Raw genomic sequence first — 19,950 nt, 5'->3', positions numbered from 1 at the left:
TGTATTTACTGTTCAATTGAGCAGCTCAAACAGAATTGGGCGTCAAAGGATACCTACGTTTCCTTGAAAAGCTAGTTTAGGATTCGATTATTGTTATCGTCAAAATCGCTAATATAAATTCACATGAGCTACTAAATCAATTCAATCACTGTTTTTTGAATTATTCTTTTCAATTAAATTTTTATTGTTTTATTGTTTTATTTTTTTGTATTTGAGAGTGTGAGCCCTATAGTCAGGAATTTTATCTTCTTTCTTGTCAGCTTTCCTAATTCTTATTTTACGTTAGGGTATTAAAAAGAAACTTACCTGTGGTTACAGTCGGCTTTACTTCCGTTAGCACTCGGATTTTAAAAGGGTGCTTTTGTAGTAGTACATGTTGAGAAATGTTCAGTGTACGAAATGCGGGCTGTGGTACTGCAGGAACAGGCAACAATTCTCCCCGTATATGTAATCAACGGGTAGAATGAGAATCAACGACTGATTCTGAAACTTATATGGTACTCAAAATGCTCCTCACATCAATAGGTGTACTGGCAGTGTTCCGCGTAAAACTATTCCATTTAGGGACTATGTACGATAAATATTCTGGTAGCGAAAAGCAGTACTGTGCAGACACCTTACTGCTGGATAAATTCCTTCATCAGTCTAAAAAAGTAACTTTTCTCGTTTATTCCGTAACTCTGCATTCTGTATGAACATATGACGTTATTTATCCTGTTAAACTAACAAGTTTATGTAGATGCAGTACGGAAGAATGCTGTTGTGTTTCATTTCAGCCTTCTATCCTGTTCTCGCATCAGCACTCAAATTTTGTGAATGTCTTGGTTCCAGGGTCTGGTTTGCCTTTCAAGAGCGCAAATTTACATATGTACTCGTAATCATTATATGCATCATTTGCATATGATTTCTTTAGGGATATGGGATCTGGAGTGACTTTAGTCATGTCTGTGAAATCCAACTGCTTCCCAATTCGGAGCTTACAATTATATGTCCGACGATAATTCGACACCCACATTTCATTTCACTTCCCTCTACTGTCGAGTCTCAAACAATTATATTTTAAAGTTGTTAAATGAATGCTTGCTTTGAAGGCGAACATGTTTTGCATAGCTTCTATACATAGAAGTCTGGCTAATTGTAATTATTCAGCTTTTTAGAGAACATACTTAATGCGAAGTTACCTAAATCGTTTTAGTCTATTACTTTATTTGACGTCTAATAATCAAAAGCGGCACGAAACCCTGGATTTCGCAGCGCAAGGCGATGGCATTAGATTGTTGTGTCAAAGTGTAGCCGGGAAAGTCTTTCCCTTTCCTATTCTTTGAATAGCGCTGTGCTTTTGAAAGCTCGCATATCTTTAGACAGATCTGTTCTTTATGCAGTATATTCCTGTACAATATTCTTCTTCGGAGTTAGCATTCGTCCTCCGACTATTGTTAAATTTCTTCACTACACTTTTACCAAACAGATGCAACCAAAACTGGATTAATAGTTTCTTGTTTTCATTGAGCCTTAAAGTTACGGCAAAGGCTAGTTGGTCTCCTTGCGTATCGGGTACGATGCTTTACTCCAATCTGTCTTTATTAGTTTTTTTCACACCTTGGGCCGAATACAGGCAAAGGATGATGTATGTCTGATCACAGATGACATTTTTATGATTTTCACTTACTGTCGATGTCTTTGTGGTTAATCTCTAAGCAAATTGTCGGTTGCAATCACCATCGAGGTACAGCAGGATGATTGCAAAGCCTGTTCTTATTCGTTTTCTCGCAACCAATTTCGGAAATTAAGCATGATCCTTTTTAGCCCAGACAAAAAATAATAATACGAATCGATAGATGAATGCATTCCTTACAATAGGAACAATAAATTTGTTAGATTTACAAATATGTAGATGAATATAGAAACTGCAAAAATTGTTTCATTACAGAAGCTCTGAGGGTCCTACTTTAATACTGTAAACCATATAATATGGTTCTTTTCCAATTTACAATACTCATCTTTTCAAGATATTTTCAGGAAGCATTCGACAAAAGGAAAAAAAAGCTAAAATATTAAACTCCTTCCATCTCACTGTTCCATACCCTAAACCAGAAGTTCAAAATTTTGAGCTGCTAACACTAAAATGTCTGTGATTGTAAGTAAGCAATTTATAATATTTAGTAATACTGCTGCACACTCCAATCGGAGTTATTAATTCCCCTTCCCCCCCCCCCCTCGGTGCTTTCGCGGATCTATGAAATCGGACGTGTGTAAACCGTCTACAAGTCATGCATGAATAGCTTGCATGCGTCTGCATGCTTAGGCTAGCTTTGTTCTGACTACGAAAAAGAAAGAAACTCCACACTAGAATATCAGTACAAAATTCAGCGTTGTGTCGCCGTACACTGCATTTGGTAATTCGGTATATCAGTAATCGTCAACTAAACCGCATAACACCCAGTTGGATGATTATGCACAAAGTAGTTATCATAAGATTGTTGTTGAAGAGTACTGGCTGTGAAATTCAGTGTTATGAAGCTATTCGCTTTGTATAGCATAGGATGTATTTTGGTCCTTATTCTTCTTTGGGAAATTTAAATCTCTGACAAGGAAATGCGCAAACTAATTCTTCAAAGGTTCATAACGTGTGCTTGTTTGCATCCACAAGCAACTAAGCATTCAATTCCATATTGGCTCATCGTCAAACTCGCGCAGGATTGAATGTAACAATTTGCTCGTGGTATGAAACACCGAGAATGCACTCTTAGAATGGAAGAAAGCTTCCATTAAAACAATACCTGAGAGCATAGAGATTAGTCGGAGTTGATTTGTTTATATTCATGAAATTTACATAGAAAATAGGATTACGTTGTAGAACACTCGGCAGGGTCACTAGCTGTTTCCTACAGCTTAAATTTTCGAATCGAGATTTAAGTAATTCTGCTTTTCGTAGAAAGAAGAAGCATTTTACCACAGCTGTCATCACAATAACAAGGTTGCAGCTGTCAAAGAGTTAATGGGGATATCAGATCAGGATGTTGATAAGGTTCCCTCTCTGATTTACAGGCAAACTTTTTACTAACTTAGTTGTTGCTTAGGGTAGGAAATCCTTAGGACGATCATCATTTTGCAGTTTTGCGTGAGTTATCTCGTCAACCTGGTGGAGAAGATTCTTGTTGCAACATTTGATAGTTGAAATGCCGCTGTAATTTCTGTCTTACATATCATTATAAAATAATTATGGTTCATAACGTGTGCATAGATGTGCCTAGTGTTCTAAAATAGTTTCGGATTCATTCATGGCGTACAAATTGTCTTGGTCTGGTGGCTTGGATATCAATATTATTAAATCGAGTCCTTCATGAGAAAGAAATGACCACAATAAAGCACTAGAGTGGCATATGCACATCTTTTTGGGAGTGGAAATTCCCCCTACTCTGTTATAGAACATTGCGCACCTGGCTTTTCAATATTTTGTGAGGTCCCTCTTCCCAGCAGCCCCTGTATTTGCTGTACATCCAGCTCGGTATTCATAAGAACATTTCCTGAGCGCATTGCTCCACATGTGTAGTTTGTTTATTTCCGAAGAGAATCTATGTCTTGTTACGATAGCTTGTATTGGTAATAAATTCCGGTGATTCAGAACAATTGGTCGTGTGTCCTTTTGTTAAGCGTGATTGTTGGCAGGATGAAAGTGTTCAAATTTGCCGAGGTACATCAATTCTGTTGTGTCTATTGATTTCAAGGGGTAACCGAAGGTAGTAGCGAAGGTTAGACCACATTTAAGTATACTAAACAATAAGCTCTCAGAGATATAACTCCGTGATTTCCTTTGAGTAAACGGCTGTCAATGTATAATTCAAAGGTGCCTGAGAATTCAGGAAATCTATGTAATTCTCCCCATGACCCCGAATGGAAACATTCCATTTATTCTTAGGGATGTATTCTCTTTCCCTACAGCAAGTTTATGTTATCATACACCTAAAACTGGGGGATGTAACGTGTACCGATAGATCCTGCTTTGTGCTAAAAATAAGGGACAAGTACGCAATGACTTAGCCGCTGTGCACTTTTCTTAGCAGATGAATATGTGATGTTACTAGATATTAATTTCGCTATATTTTACTAGTTCATGCAACAGAAGTGTAGGTATATTCTCCCAACCAGCTGAAACAGCTATGTACGTGAACGTCTTCAACTGTATTTTACACCATGAATTTTTTTTTCAATGTGCGTCCTTCTGTATTGAAAAATAAGCTCGTACCCGCACGGGGGTTTACTCCTTGTATATAAGCGAGATCTGAGTGCGTGAATTACAGAGTGTACAACATATACATCATTCATGTTAGGGCCACCTACGGAAATACATGGAATGTGCTTCACGTGATTTTCTAGATGAAATAGGCACGTTGTCTCCTGGGATAAGGAATGTGTTTCCACTTTAATAGTGAGCTACTGCCTAAATTTATATATACAATGCAGGGTCAAAACTTACATAGAATAACCACATCACTGTAGAAATTAACAACAGCAAGTAGTCATCGTTTACTTGCATACAATAATCAGCACTACAAACACTAAGTAGGTATTGGTACTTCACTTTCAAATGAGGGAACTTTTTGCGATCTTGGAAGGTCCTACTACTAATTAGACAATCTGGTACCCAACCACATAAATCATAAGCATAAAATAAAGGGTTCTGCACTGAAGATTAAGGCAAAATAATTCAATTCTAGATCGGGGGGTACTGCCGAAAATTGACATTTTCATAAATCCAAGCAATAACTTGAACTATGTTTGTATCATCACTCAAAAAAAGAAACAGTTAAAGGCAATTAGAGGCATTCTTTCTTAAATTTCATTACTGAGTACACCAACTGCACGATTTGGCTTTAGTTCGCAGCATCTTACATCAAAGAGTCGTACATGAAGTATGAGACATGTCAACATATCGTATTGTGTGCTATGCCACATGGAGTGATACTGTGTTAAAGTGGAAGCTTCCAATCAAACGCAATGCATCAAGTAGTGAATATATTAGTTACCAGTTCGAAATGTAAGGCAAGTCTACCCTGGCATGGCATTTGGGAAAAAATCACAAGAGATCGAGACCCACAAGAGTAATGCAAATTAAGGTAGAAAAATAGCCCTCTTTTGATAGCAATTATTTATTTGGTGATGACTACACAACAATGCACCTTAATCAATGCCCCAATTCTTAGCAAATTTAGGTCACCCTAGTTTAGGCAAAACAGGTCATGTAGATAAACGCATCACATTGAAGTATCTATTTTTGTTTGACATGGTTGAAGTACCCTGTGCTGAGATTTTGCCCAATGTGGGTTGATCCGTGGGGAAAAGGAGGGGGCAGGAGGGGGCCCGTAATTTTGTTTTGATGTCTAAATAAAAATTTTGGCGCCGCACGAAGGAAGTCCCCCCATAGCTTGAAAAAGAACGTTATGCCTAAGGGCTAACAAATTAACAGTCTTCGACTCCAAATAATTAATATAGTGAAAGGCTGATGTTAATAACCTCCACATATTCATATCAAGGTGCTGGGCTAATTGTGGTTGGTATGGGGCTGGGCTGTGCGGGATAACGAATATGGCTGTGTTAAGGCAGTAGTCCCCTATATTAATAGTGCGGACAATTTCACCTGATGATGTGATTCTAGTTTGGTCTATTGTACACCAACTATGGCCTATACTGTACCCAACTTATTACTGTATACAACGATTCATCTCCACATTATTTATTATTATTGATAACAGATTTGTTGTCACTGGGATCGTGTGGGTTACGATAAAATCAATTACAACCCCTAAATGAAAATCCTTTGCCATAAAGAGTACAATTGTGCAATTATAAATGCCATTCCTGTTCTGCGTACTTTGAGTGTAATTCTAGTTACTCATAGACTAGAGCGTTTGGTGTTGAAAATCATCCTCTATTTTTATTACAATTTGAGGATAATCGTGTGACATTTTGTTTGTGTGACGTTATCACTTGATTATAGAGCTAACATCTGATAAATCAAACTTGATACTTTGAGCATCCAAGTCTTCTTGGTGGTGGTGGTGGAAGTTTTGCGATATAAAGTTTTGATAGGCAATCAAGATCATTATGGCTGCTGAACCGTTAAGGGCCGTAGATTTCCATAGTCATCTACCTCCCTATCGGTCATTACTTAATCCATCCAATTACTATGACTACAAACTCCACACATTTATTAAAGTTTTCTCCTCCAAGTTCATTGCCGGTCTGAATGCTTCGGTTACTTCCAAACATTCGACAGGTAACATAGTCGTTGTGAGAAAGAAGTTGAACCATTTACCCTTGATTCAGCTTCCTGAAGAAATTCTCACCTTCATATTCAGCTTCTTGGACGTAGAAAACTTGTTGAAGCTACTCACACTTCATCTGAAAATTTATAGGGCAATAAAGCCATTGATCTACAAATCAATGCACTTCACTCTGTCATACAAATTGGCCCAATTCATAACGGTGTTGCGGATAGATTCTTCAATCGGTCCATTAGTTGAATCCGTTGACCTCTCTTGTTTGGAATCACACCTCACTTGGAGAGACTACAAACGGGTCAGTGCTTTCTCGCAAACTTCCCAAGCTTATGACTATTCCCGAACGCAGTTTGCAGCTAATCATAATCGAAGCTACAGAATGCAACAATTACAGAAGCTCCGGAATCGTCAACGTAGGTCCAATCTGAGCCTCGCAAACAGCAATGTTCAAAAAAAGTTTGCCAAAGAAAAGTCTTCTTTGAGTCATCGTTTTATTTTCTGGCGACGCAAGAAATCAAGAGTAGCAGCCTTGGAAGAGTCATCATTTGAAGAAAGTGGTGAAAGTGGTCAAGTGACTATCTCGCATACAAATGATGCTCGAACTCAGAATCACAATACAGGAAATCGCTACTCAAATGGAACTTTGAATAGTCCTAGTATTACAACCACAACAACAATTGACTACGCTGGAAGACGTCAATCATTTGGACATGTCAATGGAGCGTTGTCGCCCATCAACTTTTCGCCTACTGAGTCAATAGCAACATTGCTATATTCACTGGCATCGGAGACTTCGCCTAAGGATGTTCCTATCGGGTATTTACTTCATTTGCTCAACTTATGCCCTAACATGAAGTCACTCAACTTGGCAAAGGTTTCAATCTCACAAGATTACAAATTGGTGAACTTTGAAAGATACCACCAATGGGATCTATTGTATGTTAACTATCCCAATTTACCTCAACAGTTGAATCGCTTCATCCCTACAAGAGTGAGCAATAGTAAAGCTATTGATAAGAGTACACCCATAAGGAAGTATCATAGTTTAATTTCTTCCAAATATTATGACTATTCTACGTATCGAACTATGGGTGATTCGACAGTTTACTTGTCTGATTTGACGATAAGATCTCTTGAGGATAGCGCAAATTTATCAAAAGTGTTACCCTCTGCATTATTAAGCAATATGTTGCAAAATTGGAAGTGTCGGTTGAACTACATCAACTTGTCCCAAATGATTTGGCCAACAAAGGACTTGGTACGCAAGTTCATCATTGGGTTAATTGAACGATTGGGCAAGGATAATCTAAAAGATTATACAATCGTTCTAGACTTGACAGAATCTGGTATGTTAAAAAATTTGATGTGGGCTAAGGAGATTCGATTATTTGAGTCGGAGTTAGCGCAGAAGATAATTGACGATGATTTGTACACAGAGGAAGAAATCATGCAAATGAGAGAGCGTGAAGGAAGAGCAACCATTGGTCAAAATTACCTTTCTTGGGTCAGCTAAATGGATAATCCAACAAGCTGCGCTTATGAGCCGTTATTATTTTCTTCTCTGGATTTTGTTTCAACTATGTCTTTCGTTTCATGCTTCAGGAGTTTGTTCAATTCATTTCTAATTGGCTGGTTTGATTTTGTTTTGTTTTGTTTTGCAATGAAAGGGCAGCGAATTTCTGACGTAGTGACTCAAATGTATTTTATGTATCATTATGGCTAGTTAAGGCGAAACTATACAAATATAGATCACATTTTTAAGCTACAGATTTTTGCTAGTATGATGTATCAAGCTTCAGGTCATCACCATTTCATGGATTCGATCAAGTCATAAGACGACAAACCTCCAACGGCGATGGTTTTAAAGCTGACATTATTTGTTCTTGGATATCAGAATGAAATTCCCATCACCTCTAACCGATGGAGAGCTCTAAAGTATGTTAATGCTAACCAGAGTGTGAACAAGGAACAGAAATCCAGACCAAATATCCGTGTAGTATAAAAAGAGAGTTGTATGATCAATTGTAAATCCATACTAAGCTATCAAATTTTTCACTATTCGCAATGTCACACAAATCTGAAATCCGGGTAACCTTTTCGGCAGAACTAACCTCTCAGAGAGAAAGTTTCAAGTCATACAATTAAACTTCATAAGGATGATACCACTCTCTGACTAGGAGTTGGCATCGTCTTTTAACTCCTCGATCCTTTTTACGTCACAGTCTCCCCAACCAGTGTATACTCTGTTATTCATATTAAAAAAAAGAATGTCCGATTTGTCAGCACAGCTTTCGGCGTTCAAGAGTAAAATCAGAAGCGGGCCTTCTGTAAGTGTTGCCAGACGAGCGGTTCAACCCAAGAGAGATTCTTCTACTGTTTCATCTCCTGAAAATGGTGTATCTTCACCTTCAAAACGGAAGACGGGACTGTCCTCTTTGAAAAGCGAAAATAGCCTGACAGAATCCATTGTGAAGCTGATGAAAAGACAAAAGTTGGCTCTGAATAGTGATGGTTCTGATATGACATCTTCACATTTATCTACTTTGTTGCACTTGGCTGTGGAATATATTAAGGAGCATGATACCCCCATTAGTGTTGGCATGTTACAGAATTACTTGCTGTTTGATGGTTCAGGAAAGTTTTTGGAATTGCTTTCAAACGTTAATAGAGTCAAGTATGATGAGGTCAACAAAACTTTAGAGTACGTTTCGTTGCATAACATACGCTCTGCAGATGATTTGCTTAACTTCTTACGCAGCCAGCAAACTTTCAAGGGAACTTCGGTCAAGGAGTTGAAGGACGGTTGGGCAGGTTGTTTAAATGCCATAAATCAATTGGAAAGTGATGGAAAAATCTTAGTATTGAGAAATAAAAAGGAGAATGCTCCTCGTTTGGTATGGGCCAATCAAGGTGGACCCTTGGGAGGCATTGATGACGAATTCAAAGAGATGTGGATTGGTGTCAAGTTACCAGAACCAGATGATTTGTACCAAGCTTTGATAGACCACAGTCTTAAACCTACTGGTGCTGATCCCGCACTTATAAAGAAGAAGCCTCAACAGCAAGAAAAGAAGCAAAAGAAGGCCAGACGAGGAAAGATTACTAACACACACATGAAGGGAATTTTGAAGGACTACTCACAACTTGTATAAATCCTACAAATAATAAATATATATACTTTTATCATTATACCTCCTCTAATAACAAAACCCTTTTACTGCATTATTTTGGTTCGTGCACTTCTGATTATGATGGGCAAAATTTTACAGGGAAAGTAGTTGTCAATAAAGGAACATAGTAAGGATAACAGCAATAGCATTTGTTTGAGAAAATAATAATAAAAGGAACTACAATGTCTGGTATGTGTGCTACTTAATAAAGCTTCACATTTATTTTAGCTTCAAAAGAAGATAAAAATGTCATAGGTGAAATCGAAAGCCTTATAAACAAAAACACTAACAAATGTTCTATACAGTTGATTTCAATACCGTTGCACAGGAATTCTGTACCTTCTACTACCAACAATTCGATGCTGACAGAAGCCAGTTGGGTAACTTGTACAGAGACCAATCCATGTTGACTTTTGAGACTTCTCAACTTCAAGGTGCTGCGTCTATTGTGGAAAAGTTGGTTAACTTGGGTTTCAAAAAAGTGGTACACAAGATCACGACTTTAGATGCTCAACCTGCTTCCCCCAGCGGTGATATATTGGTAATGGTTACCGGTGAGTTACTCATTGATGATGAGTCTAACCCCCAACGTTACTCTCAATGTTTCCACTTGGTTCCTGAAGGTAACTCCTTTTTTGTCTTCAACGATATCTTTAGATTGAACTACGCTTAAGCGGTGCGCAGTTCTGATGTTGATCAAGAATATTTATATGTGTATATATATATATATCATATTATGTATTTATGCACATAAGGTACAAACTTGTTGTAGATTAGACTATTTACTTAGTTATTATTGATTTCTTCTTTGTGCACGTCTCAAAAGTTAAGCGAATTGAATCCAATGATCACAACCCCAGTAGTGTTTTCTTTTCTTTCTACAGTGTTTCACTTCGTTATAAAGACACTTTGAAAGCTGTACAGATGCCAATTATACCACCAAGACCCAGTAAGAGTGACGCCGAAGTGATTCCGGTAGTGCCAGACGACCATAATGGAAGTTCTCCGGAGCTCGTCGCTACAAGGAAGGACACGGTAGATGAATTGCTTGATTACTATGATGAGGAACTTGTTTCAGATGTGGTAGAAGAACCTCTTCTTTCCAAAAGTGAAGCGGCAGCTGAATCTAACGTGGCTGAGATGGTGCCAATGACATCGTCACTAACCGCTTCTCCCTCAACCGGTACTCCTCCCACTATTCCTTCCCTGCGCCCTCAGAGAAATCAAAGTAATCCTGAGAGAACCAGACATGAAGATTCGGTTATTCCAAATCAAGAGAAATCTCCAATTGAATCCGACCAGGATATTCCCCAAATACCTACTTCTAGACCTAAGCCGAGAAAAGAGAACCTGGCGTCGAGCCTTACTCCCTCGATCCCAACCTCAAGACCCGTCAAGGAGCAAAGTGCACCTCTTACTTCTGAGAAAGTTGCAGATGAACTGAAGGAGGACAATTCTGATACATCTATTACACGAAAGGTTTCAGAGAGCTCCGTTCTGGCTAGTAAGTTCCCAGATACCACTGCCCAAGAGCTGGCTACTGCTTTGTCACTTAACTGTTCGCTCTCTGAGTCTTTACATGACGAGGAGACTAATGGCTCTGGTACTAAAGTTAAGGACTGCTCAGTAGAATCAGTCGTGGAGGAGAATGTCACTGGAACAGAACACTCAAACACAAACTTGAAAGCCGCAACGTTGGCGTCGACTTCAGAAATATCCAAGTCTGGTATTATTGATTCACAGTCCCAATCTTTGGATCCTGAAATAGATGCTTCTGAAAAAGACTCTAAGATCCTTGAAGTATCACATGGGACGATAACCTCTTCAATACCAATTATTCCACTGGTTCGCCCTTCTAAGCCCAAGCAAACAGATTTAAAGGAAACTTTAGAACACAAGGCGATCACAGGTGAAGACAAACCTGAAGATCGCCTAGAAATATTCAAGCGTTCGCCTATTCAGCCCACTGAAACTGAAACAGAAAAGAAGGAAACAGAAAATGTGATTCAGCAACCCGAAAATTCTTTGGGATGTGAATCTGAAGAAAAGAAAGAAGGGGTCAAAGTTGCGATTGAGCCTGATTTAGAGAATAATGTTGAAGAGAGTATCGCAAATATTAATAAGGCAATTGATGAACCAAGCGTTAGCAAGGAAAACCCTGCTGAAGATCGACGTGTTATTCCTGAGAAAACGACTGAGAATTCTATGACTCTGGATATTCCATTGGCTCACCCTTCAAAAGTGGCTCTGAAGGATCTTGAAGATGAAAATCAAAGTTCGAGTTCCAAGATCCTAAGTGAAACTACTAAAGAGAGCGAAACTTCCGTCCCCCATATACCACTAATTCGTCCTTCTAAGAAACTGACATCTGATGAATCATCACCTAACGTGGAAATTCCACTTAGACCGCTGAGATCATCTTCCTTTGATTCAACGAAATCTATTCCACAAAAAAAACCACCACCAAAGCCTAAACATTTATCTTCCAAGATTGCTGCCTTTCAGCAGATGTTTAATGCTGAACCAGTCTCCCTAGATGAAAACAAGGCTCCCAAGGCTCCCACACGAACTGTAACCAAATTATCAAGTGAGAAATTAAAGTTTACAGAAGGTTTAAAGCTTGGTGGTGGTGTACCTTTGCCAGGAATGGCTAACCCGGCTTTACTACAAAAACTTAAAACAAGAAATATTAGCGATGCCGAAGTTGTTAATGCAAATGAAAGAAATGATGATGATAATGATGATGATAATAATGATGATAATGATGACGATAATGATGATGATACAACAGCAGAAAAAACAATTCCTGTTTCTGATGCCAGAAAGTCAAGGGTTAGGCTAAGAGGTAAGAGACTTCCTAAATCGGCTCAGATTGCTGTTGAAATTAGTACTTCGAGATTTACTGTTGTTCAAGGTGATTTATGGGCCCTTGAGTATTCCAAGAAAGCTGATCACATGATCGAACCAGAAATTCTGGACAGCTCTAAATCACGTGACACTGAGAGTGTTATTGAAGATGATAAAGCACTTAAAGAGCTGGTCTTATCACCTAAAGATGAAGGGAAGCAACGTGTTGAAACCAACAAAACTAATGAACATCGTGGGTGCGAGCACGCGATTTCAGAGAACGAATCAGATGAAATAGATACTGATGATTTATATGAAACTGATTGGGATGATTATAATTTCACTTTAACAGGTGAATTTACAGTACGTGAAAAAAATGAATGTACAAATTCAAAGCCGGACAATGCTGACTTTAAAGAATCTGAACCTGATGACACTACACAGTTAGAATCGTTGAAAGATGCTATTGTTGGAGATGAGGAAGTGAAAACAAAGCATGCTATTAATTTAGACAAGCAGAATGCACCATTAAGTTCCTCTTCAATTGAGCATGAGACCCCAGAAGCCGAAAGTCAACCGCAGGAAGGAGAAACGGAGTATGATGATTTAGAAACAAATACAACTACTTTGAAAGAGGATTGATTCCATATGGAGTCAATATTTATAACCTTCATCACTATATATGTCTACTATACACCAATCCAACATGCAAATTTCAATCACGTTGAATTCTATCACTTCGATTACTATATCGTGCCTTGTACCCATAAGAAAAGTTTTCTTCTTTCTGAGTTCCCGATGGACTCTCATTTCCATGACCTGCCGGATTCCTTCCATTGGTTTGGCTTTTTAAGGACTCTCGGAGTGCTTTGATTTGCTTTTCTATTTCTTGATCGTCCACGTCGTCATCTTCAAGCTTTTCTCGCAATTCCATACATTTAACTTCGATTTCTCTCTTTATATTGTGCTTTTGTATGTCCTCTGAAACGTCCTTCCTAGCTAACCTATCGGCTAGATTACGTTCGTACATTTCCTTCTTCTTTGCATCGGCCACTCGTTTCTGATAAGAACCCGAGTGCTTTGGGGACTTCCTTGATGCCAAGTTCGTTTCCACGTGACCCGAGGTTCCTGAACCTCGGGGTGTCTGAAGACCAATCCCGTTGTAGGACATAGCTTGAGTGTGGATTGCCTTTTGAAAGCTAAGTCATGTAACCACATTCATCCTTGTAGTCGATAATACTGTTCTTGTCATCACGTGGTAAATGATCACGTGGTAAAAGCACCTTCATTCTGATGTTAGGGTGCGACTTGGGTACTTTGGGAAGAAAATGTTAACATTACATTCAAATTGGCTTCTGTTGTGCTTTCACATAATCTAATGAAAATCTAATGCAATGTATGATAATTATTATTTTCTACTTTAGGCAACCACTTGTCTCGGTTAATAGACAAATCGAACTACACTACAGCTTTATAAATGGATTGAGTACACATGTGTCATAGTTTTTGGTGTTATCTGGTTGAGCACATTTTCAAAGAGTTACCTCAATTGTATGCGTCTTCTTCTCAATACAGCAAGGAGTTTACACTGATGGCACATGCAATGCATTAGACCTTCCATAAACGTGTAAGTGGTTTCCTAAAAGAGGAACCAATAACCAAATGCATCAAACAACCTTCTTTTTGCCGACACGAATATGGACAAAGACACTGAGAAGAGGTTGCAATCTATGAACGCGCACACCCTGACACAAAATGGGAAGTGAAAAAAGTTTATCGCACTTCCATAACAAAGATTTCACATTCAAATAGTCATATCTCCAACAACGCGAGTCGTCATACGAGCAGTCTTTGCAAGTGAACATGGTTCTGGTAATACGTGGAAGGAAGTTGAGACTATTGCTCTTTGGTGCCGTGATATCTGTTGCGGTACTAGTGTTAACTAAGTCATATTCACCAAGTGTTTACCAAAGAATAGATCCGTTTAACTCTGATCCGAAAGACGCGACAGATCCAAACAATGCTAAGGTGGATGGAAAGCCAATAGTCGTGGGTACAGTGGATAAGAAGGCATCACATAAGTTCTGGGAATTAGTCTTCACGAATATTGCTAGAAATCAAATCAAAGTCGATGATCCCAACGAAGCTATCAGATACCTACCCAGAGAGAAACATATGGAAGGGCTCTCCAAAGAAGCCTTACTATCAAAGGCCGAGATACTTCCAGAAACAATCAAGGAATTTAAAACGAAACACACAAACTACGTCAACTCATTACCTGAAAAGTTGGACGCTTCACTTTATGTTCCCGGTACCACAGGTATCGTGATGGTTGGTGGTGGACGATTTTCGTGGCTATCTTACCTATCGTTAGTAAGTTTACGAGGAGCAGGGTCAAATTTACCCGTGGAAATAGTCATGCCAACTTTAATGGACTTTGAGAATGAAAGAGATTTTTGTGCTTCAACTCTTCCAGCTTTGAATGCTAAATGTGTTGTATTACCTGATAGTTTAGGTGCCACTGTGATGACACGGTATAAGTTTCATAACTACCAGTTTAAAACGTTGGCTGTATTAGTCTCCTCTTTCCAGAATGTATTGTTGTTGGATTCTGACAATGTAATGGTTCAAAGTCCAGATGCATTCATGAATAGTAAGATGTTCCATGAAAATGGTTTAATAACTTGGCCAGATTACTGGCAACGTACCATATCCCCTACTTTTTATGATATTGCAGGGATAAAAGTGAACGAAAGAAAGAGAGTCAGATACAATAGATTCCCTCTTCAGGTTGAATCTGACAAAGATAACTTGTCTGAAGAAGAAGCGAAAACTGCGAACTTTCACGAGCTCGAAGGTTCCATTCCAAATTTGTCAACTGAATCTGGTCAGCTTGCTGTCAACAAGGTTACACATGGTAGGACGTTACTTTTATCGTTGTATTACAATGTTTATGGTCCTAAACTATATTATAAGATGTTATCATTAGGAGAACAAGGAGAAGGGGACAAGGATACATTTCTTGCTGCGGCAGTAAGGTTGGGAGAGCCCTTCTATCAAATTAAGTCATACATTAGAACTTGGGGTTACGCTGACGTTGATGGGAAATTCCAGGGGGTTGCCATGGCCCAGAAAGACCCTATGAAAGATTTCGAATTGCACCACGAGAAGATTGTAAAGCCGCTTTCTAAAGGAGAGTTATCTGGCAAACTGATAGATGATCAAATATCCTACTTGAAGGATATCGGGAAGGAAGTTTTTGGCGAACATAGTCAATCTCCTATTTGGACAGTTCACTGCAATTATCCTAAATTGGACCCTCTTGACTATATACTGAAACCTTCCATATATGATGCTAAGGAAAATAGATTAAAATATCGATTATATGGGACATTAAAGTATACCGCGTTAAATAGAGCGGGACAAGAGGTTGAAGTTGACTTTGAATTAGAACAATGGAAGAATATGGAGAAGATTATTTGTAAAAACAAGATATCATTTATCCATTTGTCAAAGTTCAAAGGGAACCTTTGTGAATTTGTGAAGAATCAAGTTGAATGGTTGTCAAAGAATCCCATTATGTCAAATTAGTCACAAAATTAATGAACTATTTCATTTAGTTGTAATTCTACATGTTAGAAGCAATAGAGAAAATGCGTAATTGTATCACGCTCATCATTATAGGCGATTCATAAACACTAGGGAAATCAAACATAATCGCTGTAGCGATAAATTGAAGGGTACTAAATACTTTCGACTGACGAGGGTGCGATAAAACTTGAAGAATTAATTATCAATTCTGCTATTTTAATTATTTTCTTTGTAAATATATCACGTAAACTTTTACAAAACATGTTCGATAAGTACAAATTGTATTCTTATAAGTCGGCATAAAGTTCACTATATTATTCAAAAAGTGATGAAAATCGTTCGACCGACTATTAAGTTATGAATTATTTTCCTTAATTTGGTTAAAATGAAATCAGTGAATCAAATGAAAGTCGCAAATATTAGAGGTTAAAAACAAAAGAAAGCTAAGTTGGCTATGGTGGAGATTAGACAAGCCTTAAGTCGACTCCAAGAAGGCAGCACTTTTACCAACTTCGGTGACTACATACTTTGGAAGCTTTCCTTCCTCCAACACTTCCTCTGGATCAGAGCACATCAAATCCATCTTTTCAGAACTTCCACAATAGAAGGAAGGTTGCAAAGTGACCAACCCTTTAATAGGAGCCTTCAAATTCCATCCACTAGACTTCAAAGTATGGTCTGCCTTCTTGAAGTAATGGTCTTTCACTCTGACATTGAACTCAAAAAGTGCCAGAGTTGCAAATAGTCTTGCATTATTTCCTTCCTTTGCATTACAGGTAAAAGTTCCAACTAAAGAAGCACCAACCCTCCAGCTAAAAGAGAAGTGCGCATGAACTGCTAGTGGAAAGTACGGTATTGTTTCTGAAGCACCATTATGAAAACTATTAGCGAAATTAGTTTTAAAACTATATTCAAAGGCCACACTACCCAGACCAGTGCCTTCATATTTCAAACAAGGTGTAATTGGTACTAAATATCCCTTCTTCGTATCTTGGCTCTCGATGATCTCTACTTCTTGGAAGGCTATAATGTTGTCAGTTGAGGCATCTGTGTTGGGTACAATTGTTGAATTCTTCATGTAAAGAAGGGAGTTTTCTCCACCATATTTAAGTAGTTTCTCTAACATTTTGAAATCAAGATCACTCTTTGCAGTTGAGAACCGAATTAAATCGCCATCCAAGTCAATATTTTGCTTACTTGATAAACTAACAAAACTCAAAGAGGAATTATATCCATCAAAATCAAGAAAATTATCCAAAGAAATAACTCCCTCACGATCGCTAAGCTTTATTTCCATTGCGGAAACCAGGTACAACACATAGGCCAAAATATGCACTATAGAATATTTCATAACTAGGTTATACAAAAATTGATACTAGTAACCAATCAAAAATATTAAGTGAACTGGCAACCAACTACGCCTTTTATACAACCAAGATTGTTTTATGATCTGCTGGTATCAGCAGACCCAATTTTTGTATTTCATATTTTTAAATAACATACTTTCCCTATATGCTAGCTAACCGTTTCTTTGAGTTCATTTGGATACAATGCTAGGGGGTCTTCAACATTTTTGTATATTGTTAAAGTTGCAAAAGTAATGCTTTGTACATTTATTATCAGCTTTTGGGAATCTGGTTAGTTACAGGTTGAGTCTTTGAATAGGTGTCGATGTAAAGAGACTGAGCTAATCAAGACTAGTGTATAATCTTCAACAGCAAAAGACAACAGACAGCAGATGTAATACTTTAAAATTTTCTTTTTACACAACTGTAGCCTTGTTTCCCAAGAATACATGAATTGGAAGAACAAAGATTGACCACAGACATTAGCACCTATTATTTTAGGGATGATATCTAAATTTAGATGGAAATGTTAGCATTTTTATTATAATTTCATGTATGGATGGTAAGCTTAACCACTAATCATGAGAAACCATTCCATAGTTTGAGATCAACTGTCACCTGTTGACTTGTATTTGATTGTACGAATTTTAAGACTTGCGAATTAAAGGACTTCCGATGCGTAACTTGAAGTTTGACAATCTTAGTACGTACCTTAAAGGTTCGACATATTTGGAATCTTGCATAACTTATTGTTCAAAACGCTTGTAGGCTCGATCTACTACTTTTTTTGATATGCTTAGTATCAGCTACTTATTTCTGATATGCTTGGTATGCTCGATTTGCTTATTTTTTGATATGCTTGGTATGCTCGATTTGCTTTTTTTTTGATATGCTTGGTATGCCCGATCTGCTAATTCTTTCTGATACGCTTGGAATGCTCTATTTATTGATTTCTTAGATATGTTAACTTTACCAGCAAGTTAGGGTATGCCGATTATTAAACCAGCCTTGTTATATTGTGAGAACATACTATATCACAATTAGCAAAGAAAAACTCACAACTTGGTAGTAGTTAAAGAATTTAAAAAATTACCAGCCGTCTAACGTAATAGAAGTAGTTCTAACTTATATTTTATTAATACATCACACTCTAGTGAACAATGAAAAATCTGGTTGCAATTGTTGAAACTCACGTCCATAATCCTCGTAACAAACCATCTTGTCAGTCTTAAAAAAACTGGAATAATATTATAATATATTAGGCACTACCTATATAAACTTAATAATCGAAAGTAGGACGACTTTAGCTATATTTATAGCATACTGTTTATCGCATGGTTCATCTAGTTTTAAGCCATGAGGTTGAAGTATTAATAGGTAATTATAGTAATGGCTGGCTTGATTTGATTGAAGATAGCACTATTTCAGATTACCCCTTCTCAGGCTGGTTGGCTATATTCTCATTACTTCAACTTTCCTTATATGGAATTTAAGTATAACCTTTGCTGGTTAATACTTTTTTGTAACGCTCAGATTAGGTTTTTGTGTCATTTCGCATTCTTTAGACACTTCAACAGCAATTTGTAAATTATATATAAATTATTGTGAGCTTCTCATTTAGTAGTAAATAAACTACTAACATAACTTGCAGATACACCCTAAATTGAACCACATTTTCGCTGCCAATTCCAATATTTAATTCAATTTTTGGTCTATCATTCGAAGAAAACCATTATCACTTTATGGAACTTCACAAAAAAACCAAAAGTCGTGAAGAGTTCAACACAAACACGGTAGCGCTGATAGCCATCTGAATAGTAGTGATGTCAGTGGAATGTATTAGCTTAATCATAAGGGCGTCTGCAATCTTTTGTCGCTTATATATCACGATTATAAGTTTTTAATATTTGAGCGTCTTGGTGGATTTTAAGCTTTCCACTTCACTAAGCACGGGTAATTATTCACTCTATTTTTACCCGCTTCAACCAACTTTCTTCCCACTTGAACCTCATTTATTAACACTACACCTGTGTTTTGATTGCTAACTTTTTCAATTCTTCTTTTGATACTGGTATCTCATTGGTATCTCATTGTATCCATCTTTTCTTCACTAGTCTTCCATTATTTTCAACTTAATAGCAGGGTTTCTGCAGTATAGCTATCCAGGTAGTTTTAATAGTATAAATACAATCAATTGAATATGTTCTATTGTTATAAGTTATCCCGTATTATATCTTCAGTAAGGATACAAAATAATTAGATTTCGGTTTAAGGTTTTATTCCCATGATACAAATCTCAGGGGTGGACGAGCCCTACTTATCTCCTAAATTTTCCTCACAAACTGGATTTATCAATAGACCATTTGCTTTTTTTTTTCAAATGTGAGTATATTGTGCAAGCTTTGTGCCTTTATCCTTGATAATCCTCATCTGTGTTACTCTCCATGGTGCTAACGCGATTACTCCGACTACTCTACAATCTTGCCATATTCGTAGTTACATCCCGAGCTCTCCCGCTATCTTCCAAAATAGGTAATCAGTGACATTCTTGTTGAAGTATTTTGTCAGAAACATGCATGATCGTATATGACACAATTATGTAATCTGTTGGTTGCAAACAAATAGCTGAGAGAATATTGTAGAAATCCTAAATTGAGTTATTTAAAATATCCCGTATAGGTGAGTCAGGATATTTTAAATGATAGCTAGTCACGT

General features: G+C 37.6%; 7 protein-coding genes across 7 annotated transcripts; 5 read left to right on the top strand and 2 right to left on the bottom strand.

The window, feature by feature from the left end:
• Nucleotides 1–6,105: 6,105 nt before the first annotated feature.
• On the top strand, nt 6,106–7,794 carry KQ657_002900 (uncharacterized protein; the record flags this gene model as incomplete). The annotated part of the gene is made up of 1 exon (XM_043193647.1): nt 6,106–7,794. One exon carries the CDS (start codon nt 6,106–6,108, stop codon nt 7,792–7,794), a length of 1,689 nt encoding a protein of 562 aa, XP_043047183.1.
• Nucleotides 7,795–8,548: 754 nt separating this feature from the next.
• Nucleotides 8,549–9,433, top strand: KQ657_002899 (transcription factor TFIIE subunit; the record flags this gene model as incomplete). Its single annotated transcript, XM_043193646.1, has 1 exon — nt 8,549–9,433. One exon carries the CDS (start codon nt 8,549–8,551, stop codon nt 9,431–9,433), a length of 885 nt encoding a protein of 294 aa, XP_043047182.1.
• A 310-nt stretch (nt 9,434–9,743) lies between these two features.
• Nucleotides 9,744–10,124, top strand: NTF2 (Ran GTPase-binding protein; the record flags this gene model as incomplete). The annotated part of the gene is made up of 1 exon (XM_043193645.1): nt 9,744–10,124. The coding sequence occupies one exon, from the start codon at nt 9,744–9,746 to the stop codon at nt 10,122–10,124; it is 381 nt and encodes a 126-aa protein (XP_043047181.1).
• Nucleotides 10,125–10,375: 251 nt separating this feature from the next.
• AIM21 (uncharacterized protein) lies at nt 10,376–12,940 on the top strand (the record flags this gene model as incomplete). Its single annotated transcript, XM_043193644.1, has 1 exon — nt 10,376–12,940. One exon carries the CDS (start codon nt 10,376–10,378, stop codon nt 12,938–12,940), a length of 2,565 nt encoding a protein of 854 aa, XP_043047180.1.
• Nucleotides 12,941–13,013: 73 nt separating this feature from the next.
• KQ657_002896 (U2-type spliceosomal complex subunit) lies at nt 13,014–13,469 on the bottom strand (the record flags this gene model as incomplete). The annotated part of the gene is made up of 1 exon (XM_043193643.1): nt 13,014–13,469. One exon carries the CDS (start codon nt 13,467–13,469, stop codon nt 13,014–13,016), a length of 456 nt encoding a protein of 151 aa, XP_043047179.1.
• Nucleotides 13,470–14,161: 692 nt separating this feature from the next.
• On the top strand, nt 14,162–15,889 carry MNN23 (Mnn23p; the record flags this gene model as incomplete). Its single annotated transcript, XM_043193642.1, has 1 exon — nt 14,162–15,889. One exon carries the CDS (start codon nt 14,162–14,164, stop codon nt 15,887–15,889), a length of 1,728 nt encoding a protein of 575 aa, XP_043047178.1.
• Nucleotides 15,890–16,364: 475 nt separating this feature from the next.
• Nucleotides 16,365–17,224, bottom strand: KQ657_002894 (uncharacterized protein; the record flags this gene model as incomplete). Its single annotated transcript, XM_043193641.1, has 1 exon — nt 16,365–17,224. A coding segment is annotated over one exon (860 nt), but the record flags the coding sequence as incomplete, so codon positions are not given.
• Nucleotides 17,225–19,950: the final 2,726 nt, after the last annotated feature.

The sequence above is a fragment of the Scheffersomyces spartinae genome (assembly GCF_019049425.1).
Source record: "Scheffersomyces spartinae strain ARV_011 chromosome Unknown scaffold_25, whole genome shotgun sequence".
Classification (NCBI taxonomy): domain Eukaryota; kingdom Fungi; phylum Ascomycota; class Pichiomycetes; order Serinales; family Debaryomycetaceae; genus Lizanozyma; species Lizanozyma spartinae.
The sequence above is the reverse complement of the archived record's forward strand: the minus strand, read 5'-3'. Positions and strand labels throughout refer to the sequence as shown.